The sequence below is a fragment of the Podarcis bocagei genome (assembly GCF_964188305.1).
Source record: "Podarcis bocagei genome assembly, chromosome: 5".
NCBI classification, from domain to species: domain Eukaryota; kingdom Metazoa; phylum Chordata; class Lepidosauria; order Squamata; family Lacertidae; genus Podarcis; species Podarcis bocagei.
Genome location: NC_138129.1, coordinates 93,892,844 through 93,908,140, shown reverse-complemented (window position 1 = coordinate 93,908,140; position 15,297 = coordinate 93,892,844). Strand labels below are relative to the sequence as shown.

The 15,297-nt window shown below is 40.4% G+C and overlaps 2 protein-coding genes across 4 annotated transcripts; one reads left to right on the top strand and one right to left on the bottom strand.

Annotated features, from left to right (window-relative positions):
• Window positions 1–290: 290 nt before the first annotated feature.
• METTL18 (methyltransferase 18, RPL3 N3(tau)-histidine) lies at window positions 291–3,547 on the top strand. Of its 3 annotated transcripts, none has more exons than XM_081194498.1 (3): window positions 291–333; window positions 892–927; window positions 2,212–3,547. In XM_081194498.1, the coding sequence occupies exon 3, from the start codon at window positions 2,382–2,384 to the stop codon at window positions 3,459–3,461; it is 1,080 nt and encodes a 359-aa protein (XP_081050624.1). In that variant the 5' UTR covers window positions 291–333; window positions 892–927; window positions 2,212–2,381; the 3' UTR covers window positions 3,462–3,547. The 3 variants fall into 3 exon arrangements, with proteins under 3 accessions (XP_081050624.1, XP_081050623.1, XP_081050625.1); XM_081194497.1 differs by having other exon boundaries at window positions 291–419; XM_081194499.1 differs by having other exon boundaries at window positions 305–326.
• A 4,961-nt stretch (window positions 3,548–8,508) lies between these two features.
• Window positions 8,509–13,398, bottom strand: LOC308587113 (14 kDa phosphohistidine phosphatase-like). Its single transcript, XM_081194544.1, has 3 exons — window positions 12,993–13,398; window positions 9,879–10,003; window positions 8,509–8,723 (listed from the first exon to the last, which is right to left on the bottom strand). The coding sequence occupies exons 1-3, from the start codon at window positions 13,249–13,251 to the stop codon at window positions 8,637–8,639; spliced, it is 471 nt and encodes a 156-aa protein (XP_081050670.1). The 5' UTR covers window positions 13,252–13,398; the 3' UTR covers window positions 8,509–8,636.
• Between the last annotated feature and the right edge of the window lie 1,899 nt (window positions 13,399–15,297).

Genomic DNA, 15,297 nt, shown 5'->3' with positions numbered 1-15,297 from the left:
CGCCGCTCGAATCCGGCGCCCTGGAAGCGGAGGCCCAGCCCCTTTCCCGGCATCCCGTCAGGCCTCGCGAGGAAGGAAGGAAGGAAGGAAGGCGGGGACGATGACGACGGCGGAGAAGGCCGCGCGCGCGAGGAGCTGAGGCGGCAGCGGAGCCGCGCGAGGCCGGCGGGGAAAGAGGCGCCTGGGAGTTGAGGGGAGAAATTCCTGCGGGGCAGGCCTCGCCCCAAAGCCCGCTTTCCCGGCGCTGCGAGTCATCCTCTTTTTAAAACAAAAGTCCAACTTGCTGGGCCCTTGCAAGCCCCACCGAGCTTCCAATTGCCAAAATTGTGAGGGGTGAGAAATGAACAGCGTAAAACCTTGAAACGCCTCAGTTTCCTGTCCTTGCCTTTCGGTTGCTTTCTGTGGCCGCCCCCAAAAAGGTTATTTCGACCCTTGCTTAGAGCTTTCCCTAGAAAAGAGCTCGCTAGAAAGAGGAATACTGTATGCATTTTCTAAATAAGGTGCAGCTGTGGCTGTAAGATATATCTATATCCGTATAGAGATACAATTTTGTATTTATGATTTTCATTTATGTGCATTTCAGTAATTTTACAGTCCTAACATTTCGACCCTCTTCCTGCGGTTCCTTAAATTTATTCATTTTTACATTTCCGGCACACTCCAAATTAACTTGTTCATTTATTCCTCTGCTTTAGATATATGCTCTTAGGAAACTGCAGGTCATTACGACGTGTGAGATATAAATGTTACATACATTTCAATAATGTTAAAATCCTAACATTTTGACCATCGACTTCCTCTTTCTGCGGTTCCTTAAATTTATTTATTTTTACATTTCCGGTGTATTCCAAAGTAACTTGTTCATTTATTCCTCTGCTTTATTCCTCTTAGGAAACTGCAGGTCATTTCGACGTGTGAGATATAAATGTAAGTGTGTTTTCACATGCATGGCATGTATCTATAGTCTATTTCATATTCACGTAATAATGATTCTAATGTATGGATTTGCTTCAAAAATGGAAGCTCTTCGAATATAGAAGATAATTGATCCACTTTGCGTATTATTCTATATCTCAACTTTTGCAGCGGCTTCCCTGGATTTCAGACAGAGGCCTTTAACAGTCTTAACACTTTGGGATGTCTGAGATTTGAACTTGAGACCTTCTGCATGCAAAGCATGTGCTAAACCCCTGAGCTACACTCATCCCTCTACCCCCCCTTAAGTTCAAAGTCAAGAGGTGCTGTGTTTCGAACTCGCACCACCCCTCAGTTGGCAAGAAATAATAGCTTCATCAACTCCGAATCTCAAAATTTGGAAAAAGGATTTCCAGATAGGGATTCTAGCTTGACTCTGGCCCTGAAATGCAGGGGGCAAATCTGGGAATTAAGAAGGTGGTGCCTTGCAGATAAAGGATTGCAAGAGAAGGCTTTGGTGACATGGTGTGAGGGTGCAAAGAATCTGGCTGAACCTTGAAAGGTTTGGGCAGAGTCTCAGTCAACAAGTGAGTGAAGTTCTGTCACTTCTCGGAACCCACAAACATATTTCTTCTCAGACTTGGAGTGTTAGGGGAACCAAGAGCTGCTCACAGTTCTTTTCCACCTCGCTGATGAAACAAACAAGTTAGACAAACAAGCCAGAAAAATTGTGGGGGGGGGGGGTTGCAATTGGGGTTTATGTAAGAGTACTTTCACATAGTTTTAAAGATGCTGGTGGAGAAGGTGGTCACAAACTGATGCCAAATGGGTTAACAGCATACTTAATATTGCTCTTTGCTGTCCCCATAAGCTGAAACGTTAATACTTCTGAAAGCAAAGGCATCGGATTGAGGTTGGTTTGGACAAACCTGTCCTCACAAAATAAAAGGACATATTCTGACTATAATAGTTTGTTTACTTTGAACAGGGCTTCATAAAATTCCTCCCAGCTGGAGGGAGAGCAGCAAAGAGCAGTGTTGGGTACTTTGGGGTACATTTTGACCATCCATAGCTATCCCATCTCAACATTGTGAAAAACAGTAGTAGTATTTTTATATATAGTAATGTTTATTAATTTAATTTAGACCTCCTTCACTGGGAGAGCCCAGTGCACTAAACAGGATACACAATATAAAAACAAAGGAAAAACATTCTAAAACTCTTAACAATTTTTTTTAAAAAAAAATGCTATTATCTCTTTACTCTGTAAACTACATTTCTTTTTTCTTTTCAAAGGAGGCTTTTATTCAAAGAAGTAGTGGAGTCTTCATAGTAGATGATCTCACAGTGAAGACTAGACTGGATCGGAAAACTTCCATCAGCACAGCACAGCCTACTTCCTTTGGAGTGTCTTTGCGCTTCATGCTTTGGATATAAACTCTTAATTTTACCTGCTTTACAGGAAAATGGCATTTCAGTTCAACTTCTCTATTGACAGTGCAGCAGAAAACGGAATAGAGGCAGTTGGGAATGGAATGCAGGAATTGGTACAGGAGTCTTTAATCTTTTTGGACAAGCAAGAGAACACTACAGGAAAGAGTAAGGAGATTTCCTCAGAAGAAACAATATTAAACCAGGAGGATTTATCAGAAATCTCTGCTAATGTGGCAGGCAACAGCTTTTTGAGTAAAAGCAGCACTATGCCTAAAGAAGGCTTGTGCCTTAAATGTGCCAAAGAACATAATCTCCCTGAAGATTTCCAGAAATTGTTTAAAAACAAAGTCGTGGGGACCCTCCTTCCAGGTACACGCTATGCAAATATTTCTGTGGTGGAGACAGCACCCTCTGAAAATGCTGTTGGGGAAGACGTGTCACAAAGTGTTTCTTCTCATTCTGACCTAATCACAGGCATCTATGAAGGAGGTCTGAAGATCTGGGAGTGCACCTTTGATCTCATGGATTATTTGTCAGAAGCTGAAATTCAGTTTGCACACAAGTTGGTTTTGGACCTTGGCTGTGGGGCCGGGTTGCTGGGAATAGTTGCATTAAAAAGAAATGCCGAACAGGTCCATTTTCAGGACTATAACAGCACTGTGATTGAGGAACTAACCATGCCTAATGTATTGGTCAACTGTGCTAATCAGGGTGATGATGTTGAAGGAAATACTGAGCTTTCTCTAAAACAATGTCCAAAGAAGGACTTGTTTTCTAAATGCAAATTCTTTTCAGGGGAATGGTCAGAGTTTAGTAATCTTCTATTAAATGGCAGTAAGCCTTTAGCAAAATATGACCTCATACTCACCTCTGAGACTATTTATAATCCAGACTACTATGAGGCTTTGCATGAAACACTTTTAAAATTACTGAGAATTAATGGGTGTGTTTATTTAGCTAGCAAAGCACATTACTTTGGATGTGGAGGTGGGGTCCACCTTTTTACAAAATTTATTGAGAAGAAAAATGTATTTAAGTCTAGAATTGTTAAAGTTATTGACAAAGGGCTAAAGCGTTTCATTATTGAGCTGGTCTTTAAGAAATCCTGTTAATGTGCTCAGTGTGTTAGTAAATACTTCTTTATTGTTGTTTTGCTTTCATGCAGCTCTTACAATAAATTGCTAGCACATTTTTCTTGTTTTATGGTTGTGAATTTGTTCCCTGATCCTATTGCTTCTGCATCTACAGAGTCTTCGCTAGAAATTATCATATTCTTTTTAAAAAAAACAACAACAGTTTTGAGATCATTTGTTCTGAATACACGATGCTTTCTTGATGTCTGCAAGATCTCTTTTGTTGACTGAACTTGCTCCAACAATTTTTTTGCTTATTTATTGATATCTCAATACATATACAGTGGTACCTCGGGTTACATACACTTCAGGTTACATACGCTTCAGGTTACAGACTCCGCTAACCCAGAAATAGTACCTCGGGTTAAGAACTTTGCTTCAGGATGAGAACAGAAATCGCGTGGTGGCGGTGCAGCAGCAGCAGCAGGAAGCCCCATTAGCTAAAGTGGTGCTTCAGGTTAAAAACAGTTTCAGGTTAAGAACGGACCTCCAGAACGAATTAAGTACGTAACCAGAGGTACCATTGTACAAAATGTTTACATAACATTACATATACATTATACTTGTAAATTCACATTTTCCATTTCATTATGTATCAACATTTAGGCATTTATTACTTCTTGTCTTTACCCTATGTCTTCCCTCTACCCATGCGTGACTTCCTAATTTTTATTTTATAACTTTATTATTGTGATTGTATTCTTGTATCTTAATAATTAAACATACATTCTTTTATATCTATTTAAATTCACTTTGTGAGATCAGTCTATACATATCAATTAATTTTTGTTGGAGCATCTTTTAATCATGTATTCGTCTACACACTTCCATTCCTGTTTGAGATTTTGGTTAGACTGCATTCTAATTGTTGCCGTCATTTTTGCTAATTCAATCATTTCAAAAAAATTATGTTGCCAATCTGCCACTGATGGTACATCTTCTGATTTCCAATTTTTAGCAACCAATAACCTAGCAGCAGTGGCTGCATATAGAAAAATTCTCTTCATGTCTTTGAAACTGTTCTTAACCTGAAGCACCACTTTAGCTAATGCTGCAGCTGCGCCGCCGGAGCACGATTTCTGTTCTCATCCTGAAGCAAAGTTCTTAACCCAAGGTACTATTTCTGGGTTAGCGGAGTCTGTAACCTGAAGCGTATGTAACCCGAAGTACCACTGTATTAGGATAGTATTTTTTGAACAAAACTGTATTCAGGCTTTCTCAATATTGATTTCAATGGAAACAGACAAACAATGGAAAATTGTCTGCACCAAGTAAGTAACCCAAGGTACCACTGTACTTTATTTGTTCTGTTCCAAATGCAGTCAGTTTTCACTCTACATCTGGCTCAGAGATGCCCATTTCTTGGAAGAAAGCCAGCCTGGTTTCATTTTATTTCCAGTAACCAAACAGGACACTGGAGAGGTATAAGCCTTGTTGGAAATTAGCGCAGGAAGGAAGAGGGGCATAGTTCAAATTGGACAAGCATTTGCCTAGTTTAGTCACCTGGGCTGGGGTGTGTTAAGTGTTGATTTGCTGATGGCAGGAACTGGATCTAAATTTAGATCGAAGCAACCACTGAGGCAGTTTAACAGCTACTTTTACAGTTGTCCCAGATAAAGTACTGGAGGCAGACAGCAGGTAGTTGGAAATGCATTTAGTGCTATTATCTGAGAAAAACGTTTTAGAATCCAGTGCGAATGCCTAATCCTACTTTGATTATAACATGAATAATATATCCAGAATTCAGACTGTTGAAGGATTTTGCATTTTTTGCATTTATATTTGTTTTAAATATTTGGATGCCAGTTTCTTGTTCCTTTGTTGATGTTCCTTTGAACTGCGCTTCAGATGATGTGGGCCTTCTGGGCACTCTCAATTTTGCAATTGGGCAGAACAGTCCACTGTTTGCCAAACAGGTATCAAGACATAACAAGCATCTCACATAGCATATAAAACATGGGGAAGCCTATATTGAAACAGCCCCAATAAGATAGTATCTTCAAGCCCAATTCAGGGAGAAGAAATAATTGCTGAAGAAGCTAAACTAAAAGCACATTCAGACAGGAGCCTCATAAACTCTGAATCGAAAGAAGTGTTTCAGGAGAAAAGACAAATCCCACCCATTTTCTACAACCCACTCATTTTCTATCCACGCTACAAGATCCCAGGTGACTGCACAGTCTGCAGTGGTTTCTGCCAAGTCATGGGGGTTTGATAACTGGTTTGATGTGATCAACCCACCTGGGATAAAGTCATTTCCCAGGGCCTTACTGCTCTTCAGGTTTCTAATTAATACACAGACTTCTTCTACCATAACCAGAGTAAAGTGGAAGTTTTGTCAGCTCTGCAGAGTAATCATCACAAATAGGGGAAATTGTCAGTAAATACTGTTTTAAAATGTTTCTCCCATACTTGGGCTGAAAAAATGCAGCTAGGGTTCCAGGCAAAGTTCCTTTGGTCCCTACTTCAGGTTCCAAACTGTGTTCCTAATTCAATTCTATTTCTGAACACATGTGAATGCCCACTTTCCATCAAAGTGTGGTGGGCTCCCTTGAAATACTGATTTAAAGATTTTGGTATTTGGCCTGGGAAAGGGATTAGTGGCGAGAAGGTAAACAGTGTTTCTGTGCACTCTGGCTTCCGTCATGGTGTTTTGTTTGCCGGAAGTGGTTTAATCCTGCTGGTCACGACCGGGAAAGCTGTCTGTGGACAAACGCTGGCTCCCCCAGCCTGAAAGTGAGATGAGCACCGCAACCCCATAGTTGCCTGTGTTTGGACTTAACCGTCCAGGGGTCCTTTACCTTTTACTTTTATATTTAACCTATGGAGTCAATCAGCTCATGGTCAAAAACTATGGTCTGAAAAGCCTTATCAAAATAGACTGCTTATGTTCTACACTGTGGGCTGTATGAACAAGGCAGGGATCAGTTAATTAAATCCTTATTAGTAAATTTACCTAGAAATTCTGATACCTTCTGTCTCAAGTATCTTCTCAAAGGTAAGTCAGATGATATTACCCTGGCCGTGGCAAAATTTCTCGGAAGTAATAAGAAACCAACATGCTCTGGATAAAACATAGTGACTGCCTTAGAATCTTTTCCCTGTATCTGCTGCATTTTGCTTTCAAAGCTGTTTTTTGTGGGGTTTTGGACCATAATATAGAATGTTTGTGCAATATGTTTTCTCCTTTAGCGGCTGAAGGCAAAATTGAGTAGGACGTTCATTAGCAGTACCACCCCAAAGGGGAACCTTTGCCTGTGCCCAACATAAGACAAATTGGGGGGGGGGGACATTTTCCCAAAGAGGTGTGCTTCAACAGAAATAAAGTTGAGGCAGCAATGTGTCTGAATACTAGTAACTATCAGGGATCCTTTACCTTTTTTACCAGTTGTTGGAAACCACAAGAGGGGAGAGTGCTCTCGTGGTCAGATCTTGCTTGCTGGTTTCCCATGTGCAACTGGTCAACAGCTGCGAAAACAGGATACAGGCCTAGATGGGCCATTGGCCTGATCCAGCAGGTTCTTCTTAAAGTAGTTGCACCATGTTTTCAATCAGCAGTGATGTTCTTACATGCCCTGAGAGTTGAGAGAATGACATGCAGTCCCTAATCTGCCTAGATTGCTTGGATTTAGATGAAGGACCTGTGGTCCTTCAGATGCTGCTTGATGGACTGCAACACCCATAATCTCTGATCAGTGGCAATGCAGGCTGGGACTAAAATAACTTCTAGAAATCACAGGTTCCCCACCTCTGCCTTAGAGACTGGAGTAAATTACCGGTAACCATAAATCCCTTGTGTACTTGAGGCACAAGAGCTTTGCAAAGTCTACCTTGTGCGACTCCTTCAGGTTCTGAAATGCAGATGAAAAGGGGAAAAGATCAGCTGATTCTATAGGTGAAGTTAACCTTAGGTAGAAATCGACTGCCTGGATTTGGGGGACTTCACCTTGACTGCCAGCATGGACTGACTCTTCAAGACATTATTTTTGGAACGCATCCCCTTTTAGAGTGAATTTTGAAAAATATTTTCTGCAATCCATAAAGTGGCAAAGCATTTGCCCAGACCCATTTTTATTTACGTGGACTTTTAAAAAAATTGTTGTGTTCAGCTTTTTACCTTTGAAATGCTTGGATTATTTTAATAAATTATCTTTACTGCTACAAGGCTCTGCTACGAGAGGTTAATTCCACATTCTATCCCTACCCAAACTAGTTCTGGTTCACGTTACTAGGGATTGAACCTATCATAAGTTTTTAAAAAACTGTTTTAGGCTTAATAATTATTGGGATACTATCTGGACCTTTAAAAAGTATACTATATTGGTAGCCCTAAGGCCTAAAATAACAAGTAGGGGCAGCCTGTTGAGTTAGATGTGTTTTGTGTCCTTTTAAGATGGATTGGTGATCCCTGAATTTTAGGATGCATGCTTGCCTCAAGGCCTCTCACCATCAATTTGCAAATCCATGAACAGAATTCTTAGGCTTTGACCTAATATGTCCACCATGCCCACTGTAGTCCTTATGCCATTAGAAGTCAGAAACGGACCAAGCTTTGCTCCTTGGCTCTTAGTGCCCAGGGGATGTTCTCCCATCCATGATCCTTCTCCCCTCAGTAAGAAACGCAGGGTGAAGTTGGATTCTCGTTCTCTGTCCAAGAAGCATAAAGAATTGTTCATACTGCAGCCACTTGAGCCACAACCTTCCCCCCTCCCTATCTAATCAAGCAGATAAGGAAAAGTTGATCTCCGCTCTATGATTAATAAAGTTCCACCAACTAGAAAGGGCTTCCACAGGAAAGATGTAGACAGAACTCAAGAATCTATTTCACGCCATGAAAGTACTGTACTGTATTCCCATTCACTAAGAGCAGACTAAGCTCTACAGTACATTGTTTTTAAACTGATCCCACCACTTTGGGTTAGGTTGTGGGTAGGAATTGCCTCTTACAATATTTAAAATGCTTATAGTGGAATTTCACAAGATCAGAAGTACTTTTAAAACGTTTTTTGAATCAAGCACCAACAAATTCACAGTCAAAGTTTTTATTCAGCATTAAGCTAAATACATTACACATTTTGGTGGAAGCTTAGAATTATGTTGAAAAGAACCAAGAACAAACTGACTTTAAATTTTAGACTGCAAAGCAATGGTTCACTAGTCATCTGAACAACTAATGTCATAATCCTTAAACGTTTTCTTCAGTATTGCCACAGTCATGGAATGATCAGCTTTACCATATGCCTGTGGGAAAGAAGAATGCACAAAATTATTACTCCTAAAGAGAAAATGTGTGTGCTAAAGATTCTTGCTAGAATTTCTTCAAATAATAGTAATAATAATAATTTATTATTTATACCACGCCCATCTGGCTGGGCTTCCCCAGCCACTCTGGGCGGCTTCCCCCCAAAAAATTAAAATACTCTAATACATCAAACATTAAAAGCTTCCCTAAACAGGGCTGCCTTCAGATGTCTTCTAAAAGTCTGGTAGTTGTTGTTCTCTTTGACATCTGGTGGGAGGGCAGACAACATATGATTACCAATCTCATTTTTCATTTGTTTAATAATAACCTAAGTACACCACATAGCTTTTATCAATTGGGATCTTTTCTCTCTGTTCTCTACCCAAAAGGCCAGATTACTCCCCCCCTATGATAGTAAGACATGCTTGGGAAACGAAAAGAAAAATGAGGGAGGAAAATCTCTCCTGTGCTTTCTCCAAGAGTAGTGGGGAAAACGAGTGCAGTAAGAATATATAACAGTTTCTACACCATCCTAAATCCGTATTAGGGCAATCAAAATTTAACAAAACCATTTGCAAGCTTTTAAGATCTCCAGAACTCTTCCTCATGCTAGATATTAAAGAGAGAAGGAGTTTTTTTTTGAAGCTCATTTAAAATTGTGGTAAGACTGGCTCTCCCTTGCATGTGAAAAGTCTGGACCTCTTATTAGCAACCTTTAAATAGCCAATATAGTTGTAGATGCTGGACTTCAGCAAACCAGTCTTGACTGATTCTGTGGCTCTTCTCACAGGTCATTTTACTAGCTTGTTTTAGGATGCTGTCACCTGCCCTGAGCTTTTGTAGCAACTTGATTAAAATAATTATTTTCATAGGGATTTATTTTGAAGAATTTGGTATTTTATTCATAAAGCTTTAAAAGAATGCAAGTAATTTCTTGTTTCCTGTAAAAGTATATTTCTTAGTGGATTATGAAATGACTGACATTCATATACTAAACAAATATTCAAGTTCTTTCAGTATTATGTAATTCGTAAAATTGTCTGCTTCTTCTCAGAGACCAATATGAAACACATTTTTGTGACATTATCATTAATTACTAACATATTTGCAAAGTGAATCGTCATATTTAGAAACTGGATGTATACAACACTTACTGGAGAAACACCAGATACATGGATTTTTTTGTCTCTGCTATTGTGCTCAATTTTTCCTCCTCCAAGACACTTGCACATACAGCCCATCTTTTCAATTTCAGAACATATCTTTTCATATATGTGATCTACAAAACAATGATAGTACTAAGAATACCTTATAAAAATAAAGGTGGAAATACCTGAAGTACAAAAATAATTATGCCTCATTTGAACGTTAGCATTTAATACGTTACAGCTATACAGATTTGGAGCATTTTTAACATGGGTGGTTCAGGCCGAAAAACGTCAGGAATTATTACAAAGGTTGGTGCTCCTCATCTTTTCTTATTTATCAATTGAGGGGAAACCCCACTAGAATAGAGAAATTTAGTGACTAGTTATACTTGAGGCTGGGAGAACCGCATTTATTATTGGATTTCACTGAATGGCCATGGGCAAGCGTACAGTATTTTCTTCTCAGTCCATCTTCTGTAAAATGGCATTAGCAGTGACTTACTTCCTAGGATTATCAGAAGAATATGGTATGGTTGTAAAGGACTTTTGAGTGATTCAAGATGTGTGTTCAATATGGGATTAGTGCTACTCATGCATTAAGATTTCCACAGTATCTCACTGCCAATACCATCAAAATCACAGTCTGCACCTCCCTCCCTCCCCAATTTCGTCCAAATCTACCCTTTCTAGGGGAAGGTTCAGTACATTAAACAAAACCTGTTATTTATGACCCATTTGTGATATCTCGTTGATCCATTTTTACAGTATTACACCCTATCTAAAACCACCTTTTCACTAAAAGCACCTTTTTATTGAACGTCCTGGAAGATTGAAATGTTCTCCTACTGGTTTCTCTGTCTTGTGATTCCTGACGTCAGATTGGAATCACAAGACAGAAAAACCAGTAGAACATTTCAATCTCCCAGGACATTCAGTACAAGATCACAGAGCAGCTGTCTTATTACAAAGGAATTTCAGAAATAGACGAGAGAAGTTGCTGAATTACAACTTATTACTAAACTGAAAACTATAGAGACCAGGTCTGAATAGAGATACTGGATTCTTGTCTCATTATACATGCTAAAGCTATTTTTTGTCATCTGCATACTATCCCTTGCTTTTTCCTATACCCATTGAGTCACCCATCTCCTACTACTTCTGAAAAATACTCCACCCCACTATATATAAGGGTCTGGTGACTTCTGTTGCAGTGTATCTGAAGAAGTGTGCATGCACACAAAAGCTTATACACAGAACAAACTTAGTTGGTCTCTAAGGTGCTCCTGGACAATTTTTTTATTTATTTCTACTGCTATATGTAATACGCTGGGCAGCTAAACAGGTATTCAGGCTGGCTCAAAATAAGGGAAAATATCGGGGGGGTTCGGATGGTTCCCCACCCCCCTTTAAAAAAGCATTTTAGGAACATATAGGGGGTTGTGAAGGCATCTTAACACTTTCCTTTAGGGCAGGAGTTTCAAATTTTAATAATAGTTTATTATTTAAACCCCACCCATCTGGCTGGGTTTCCCTAACTTTATACCTGCATTAGTTCATACTCTTGTATGTTAACCATACATATGGCCTAGTATGTAGTCTTCTAACTGGGACTACAAAGTTTATCAGATTTCAATTTATTTTGGGATCTCTACCCCACCCTTAAAAAAAACGATCATACTTCCATTTTCTAGTGTTTGTAGTACCCCGCTGGACTCCAGTGCATCAAATTTCATTTTTCTAGGTGTCACAGAAGTCCTGAATTATCCCCAGCCAAGGTGCTGGCAAGTGTATTTATGCAAATCTTCAGAAAGCAGAAAGAAGCCCAGCCATGTTCCTTCTTCCCACAAGCGAGACAAAGCAACAGAACAAAAATTGCTGGGTGGCAACGCAGGCACACGTTTGCATTGTTCTTCCAACAGGCTTTGGGAAACTAACAGACTTTTATTTAAAGGGTGGACACCATGCCGTTTTTATTGTAATTATGTTTTGGGAGGTGGGGCAAAATAAAAGTTGTTGATCTTTTGGGGGGGAAATGTCCCCACCAGGGCATGGGCATAACCAGGATTTTTGCTAGGTGGGGCAGGCCTTTTATTGGGGGGGCCCAAACCTGTTAGCTGTGCATTTTTATTGATATTAAAATCATTGGCTACGCCCATGTTACACGTGGGGGGTCAGGCTTCTGCTAGGGCAGTGGCGGTGCAGATCCTCGTTAATTATTTTTTAGCACCCTTCAGTAATTTTTGAGGCGGGGGGGGGGGGCTGTTGGCTATGCCAATATTCAAATGGTTTAAATCAGCCTTTCTCAACCTGTGGGTCCCCAGATGTTGTTGAACTACAACTCCCATCACCCCTAGCTAGCAAGGCCAGAGCTCAGGGATGATGAGTTGTAGTCCAACATCTGGGGACCCACATGCTGAGAACCAGTGGTTTAAATGGATGATATATCTGTTATCTGTGGGTGTTTATTTGTTTTTTTAAAAAAAATTATTATCGCCACCTCCACCCCACCAACTGTTTCTGTATCTGTGTGGCTTTTTTAAACTCCCCCCCCCCCCCCAATTTCTAGCTGTCATTTTTATTGATAGTTTTTAGAAATCAGGCATAGGCAACCTTTGGCCCTCCAGATGTTTTGGCCTACAACTCCCATGATCCTTAGCCAACAGGAGCAATGGTCAAGGATTGTGGGAGTTGTAGTCCAAAACATCTGGCGGTCCAAAGGTTGCCTATGTCTGTTTTAAATGATTGTCGTCGTCCCCCACCTCTCCCTCCCTGCCCAGTTTCTGTTGTTACTTTTTTGCTTCAAAAAATGGTTCCCCCCCCCCGCAAATGTTTCTAGCTATTATTTTTATCTGTGGGGGTTTTTTTAATCATTTCCCCTCCCCCGACCTCTTCCCCGCCGCCAAATGTTTCTAGCTATTTTTATCTGTGGCTTTTTTATGATTTCCCCTTCCCGACCCCCGCCAAATGTTTCTAGCTGTTATTATTTTATCTCTTAAAGATCCCCTAATAACAATTCGCAAAGTGGCGGATTGAGCGAGAAACGCTTATGTCTTATTTCCCAATTTGTGAGCCGCCTGGCCGGGGGGGTGCGAAGGCGTCGTGTAAAATCTCATCTCTCACTGTGCAACTCGGCGGAAGCGGTCCCCCTCACGATGTCTCTGCACTCGCCGCCGCGGCTTGGGCTGCCGCCGCCGCGGCTTGGGCTGCCAATGCGGCCGGGACTGCAGCCTTGTTGGCCACCACTTTGGCCACCGCCTTGGCCGCTGCCTCCGCGCTGCACCCGCACCAGGATGTACTTGAAACAGCCGTCGGAGTCGATCTCCACCTCGGCCAACTCGCCCGCAAAGCAGCCTGATTTAGGCGGCGACGACGACGCCATGGCCTAGCTCTGCCCAAAGGGAGAGTAGCGAAGGATACCTCCCGCCCCCCACTAGCCCCGCTTGCGCGCAGAGAGAAAACGACGAGCGAGGTGAAAACGGCGCCTCTCTTTCCCTCACTCCCCTCAGGAATAGCCTCGCTCGGAATGGAGACAAACGGCCCTCGCAGGACGGCGAGCGCTCATTGGCTCACGCCTTACCGCGCGAGGCCCTGGTTGGTCAGAAAGCGCGCGAAGGGCGGTTAGAAAGAAAGGAATAACGGTCGGCGCCTCTGTGGCGGTTTTTTTGGGCGCGCTCGCGCGCATGGTTGCCGTTGGCGCGTTGGTTTTCTTTAGTTTTTTTGTCATTTTTGAGAAAGAAATTCTCGATTTTTAAAATAATAATTAGCTTTTACAGATTTTGACAGTTTACAAACAATTATCAAACAACCAAAATAAAAAGAGAATCCCGTAGAATTTCCTGAACTTCCCTCCTGCCCTTTGTGGGTCTTTATATTAACCTTTCCCTCATGCATCTTGTCTGTTCATCCAAATCTTTTAAAAGTCCAAACGCAAAAAAAATCAACATTAAACTACAAGTGTCATTCGAATCCTAATAATTTCAAGAATCAGAAGAAAGATTCTTCTCACTCTTCTTCAACATTACACTACAAATATAATTCCATTTCAACTAATAATTTCAATTGTTTGCAATGGTTTTTAAGGTAAATTATACATTTTCCCCATTATTGAAATTTTGGTCTAAAAAAATTATACTTTTCAAGTTTATACATTTCACTAATTTTATAATCATTATGACATTTCAAAACTTGACTTCCCCCACTTTCTGTGGTTCCTTAAATTTATTTTTAATATCTTCTGCATATCCAAATTAATTTGTTCATTTATACATCTTCTTTAAATATATACTCTTAGGAAACTGCAGGTTATTACAATAATCCTGCCAATGTTTTTATCTGCTTACAATTTATCTGTAAATAGTAAATAAACCATTTCCATTTTATTAAAAAAAATGTTATCTTGATTTCTTATTCTTCCAGTAAGTTTCACCATTTCTGCATATTCCATAAGTTTTTGTATCCATTCTTCCTTTGCTGGGACATTTTTTCCATTTTTTGTCTTCCTGGTTTCTGATCCTTCTGGTCATTTTTTGCCAAATTGGCAGTCCATCAACTTTGAATCTGCCGTTCTTCTCTGAAGAAGAATGGTTTTGTTTTGTTTTGCTTTGTTTTTTGACACTGCAAGCTGCCTTGTGGTCTTTGGGTGAAGGGTGGTGTTTAAGACAAATAAATAAATGCATAAATGAATGAATGAATAAGCAAGCTCACAGAACAGGTTACCTATTTGGGTATCCTATGCAGTGTGGCACATTTGTTTACCTCAGAGTAAATAGTGCTTAGGGCTCAAAATAAATAAATGAAGGAATGGCTTCCTTCCCCAAAATTTTGAAAGTTTTGCACCATTATGTTACAGAGACTGTAAATACTATTAAAACACACACACAAACAAAATGACCTGAGCTGGTTTGATGAAATTCTGAAGTTGGTTCCTAGTTTGCAGATCCTTTTCAGCAAAAAAATCCCAAAACTGACCCTCTAAGTGTCCCTATTTCCCAGGGACAGCCTTGGATTTAGAGAAGCCATCCCGGCTTCTGATTTGACCCCGGAATGTCCCACTTTTCCATAGGATGTCCTTATTTTCATCAGATAAATGTGGTGGTGTTATCTGTCTCTCAATCCTGAAGGCAATCCTGTATTGGGAAGTTTTTTTAAAAAAATGTTTCATGTTTTATTATGTTTTTATATATGCTGGAAGCTGCCCAGAGTGGCTGGGGCAACCCAGTAAGATGTGTCTGGTATAAACAGTACAAATGTCATGATGGAATGGGATGTCCCTATTTTCAACAGAGAAATGTTGGAGGGCATGCCAAGATAACTTTGAGGACATACCAAATCATATATCCCTACCATCAGAAAAACTCTCCTTTGAAATGCCCATAGCATTTTGTCAAGCCCTTATGGTAGGTTGAAAGGGGAACCCTTTTTCTAT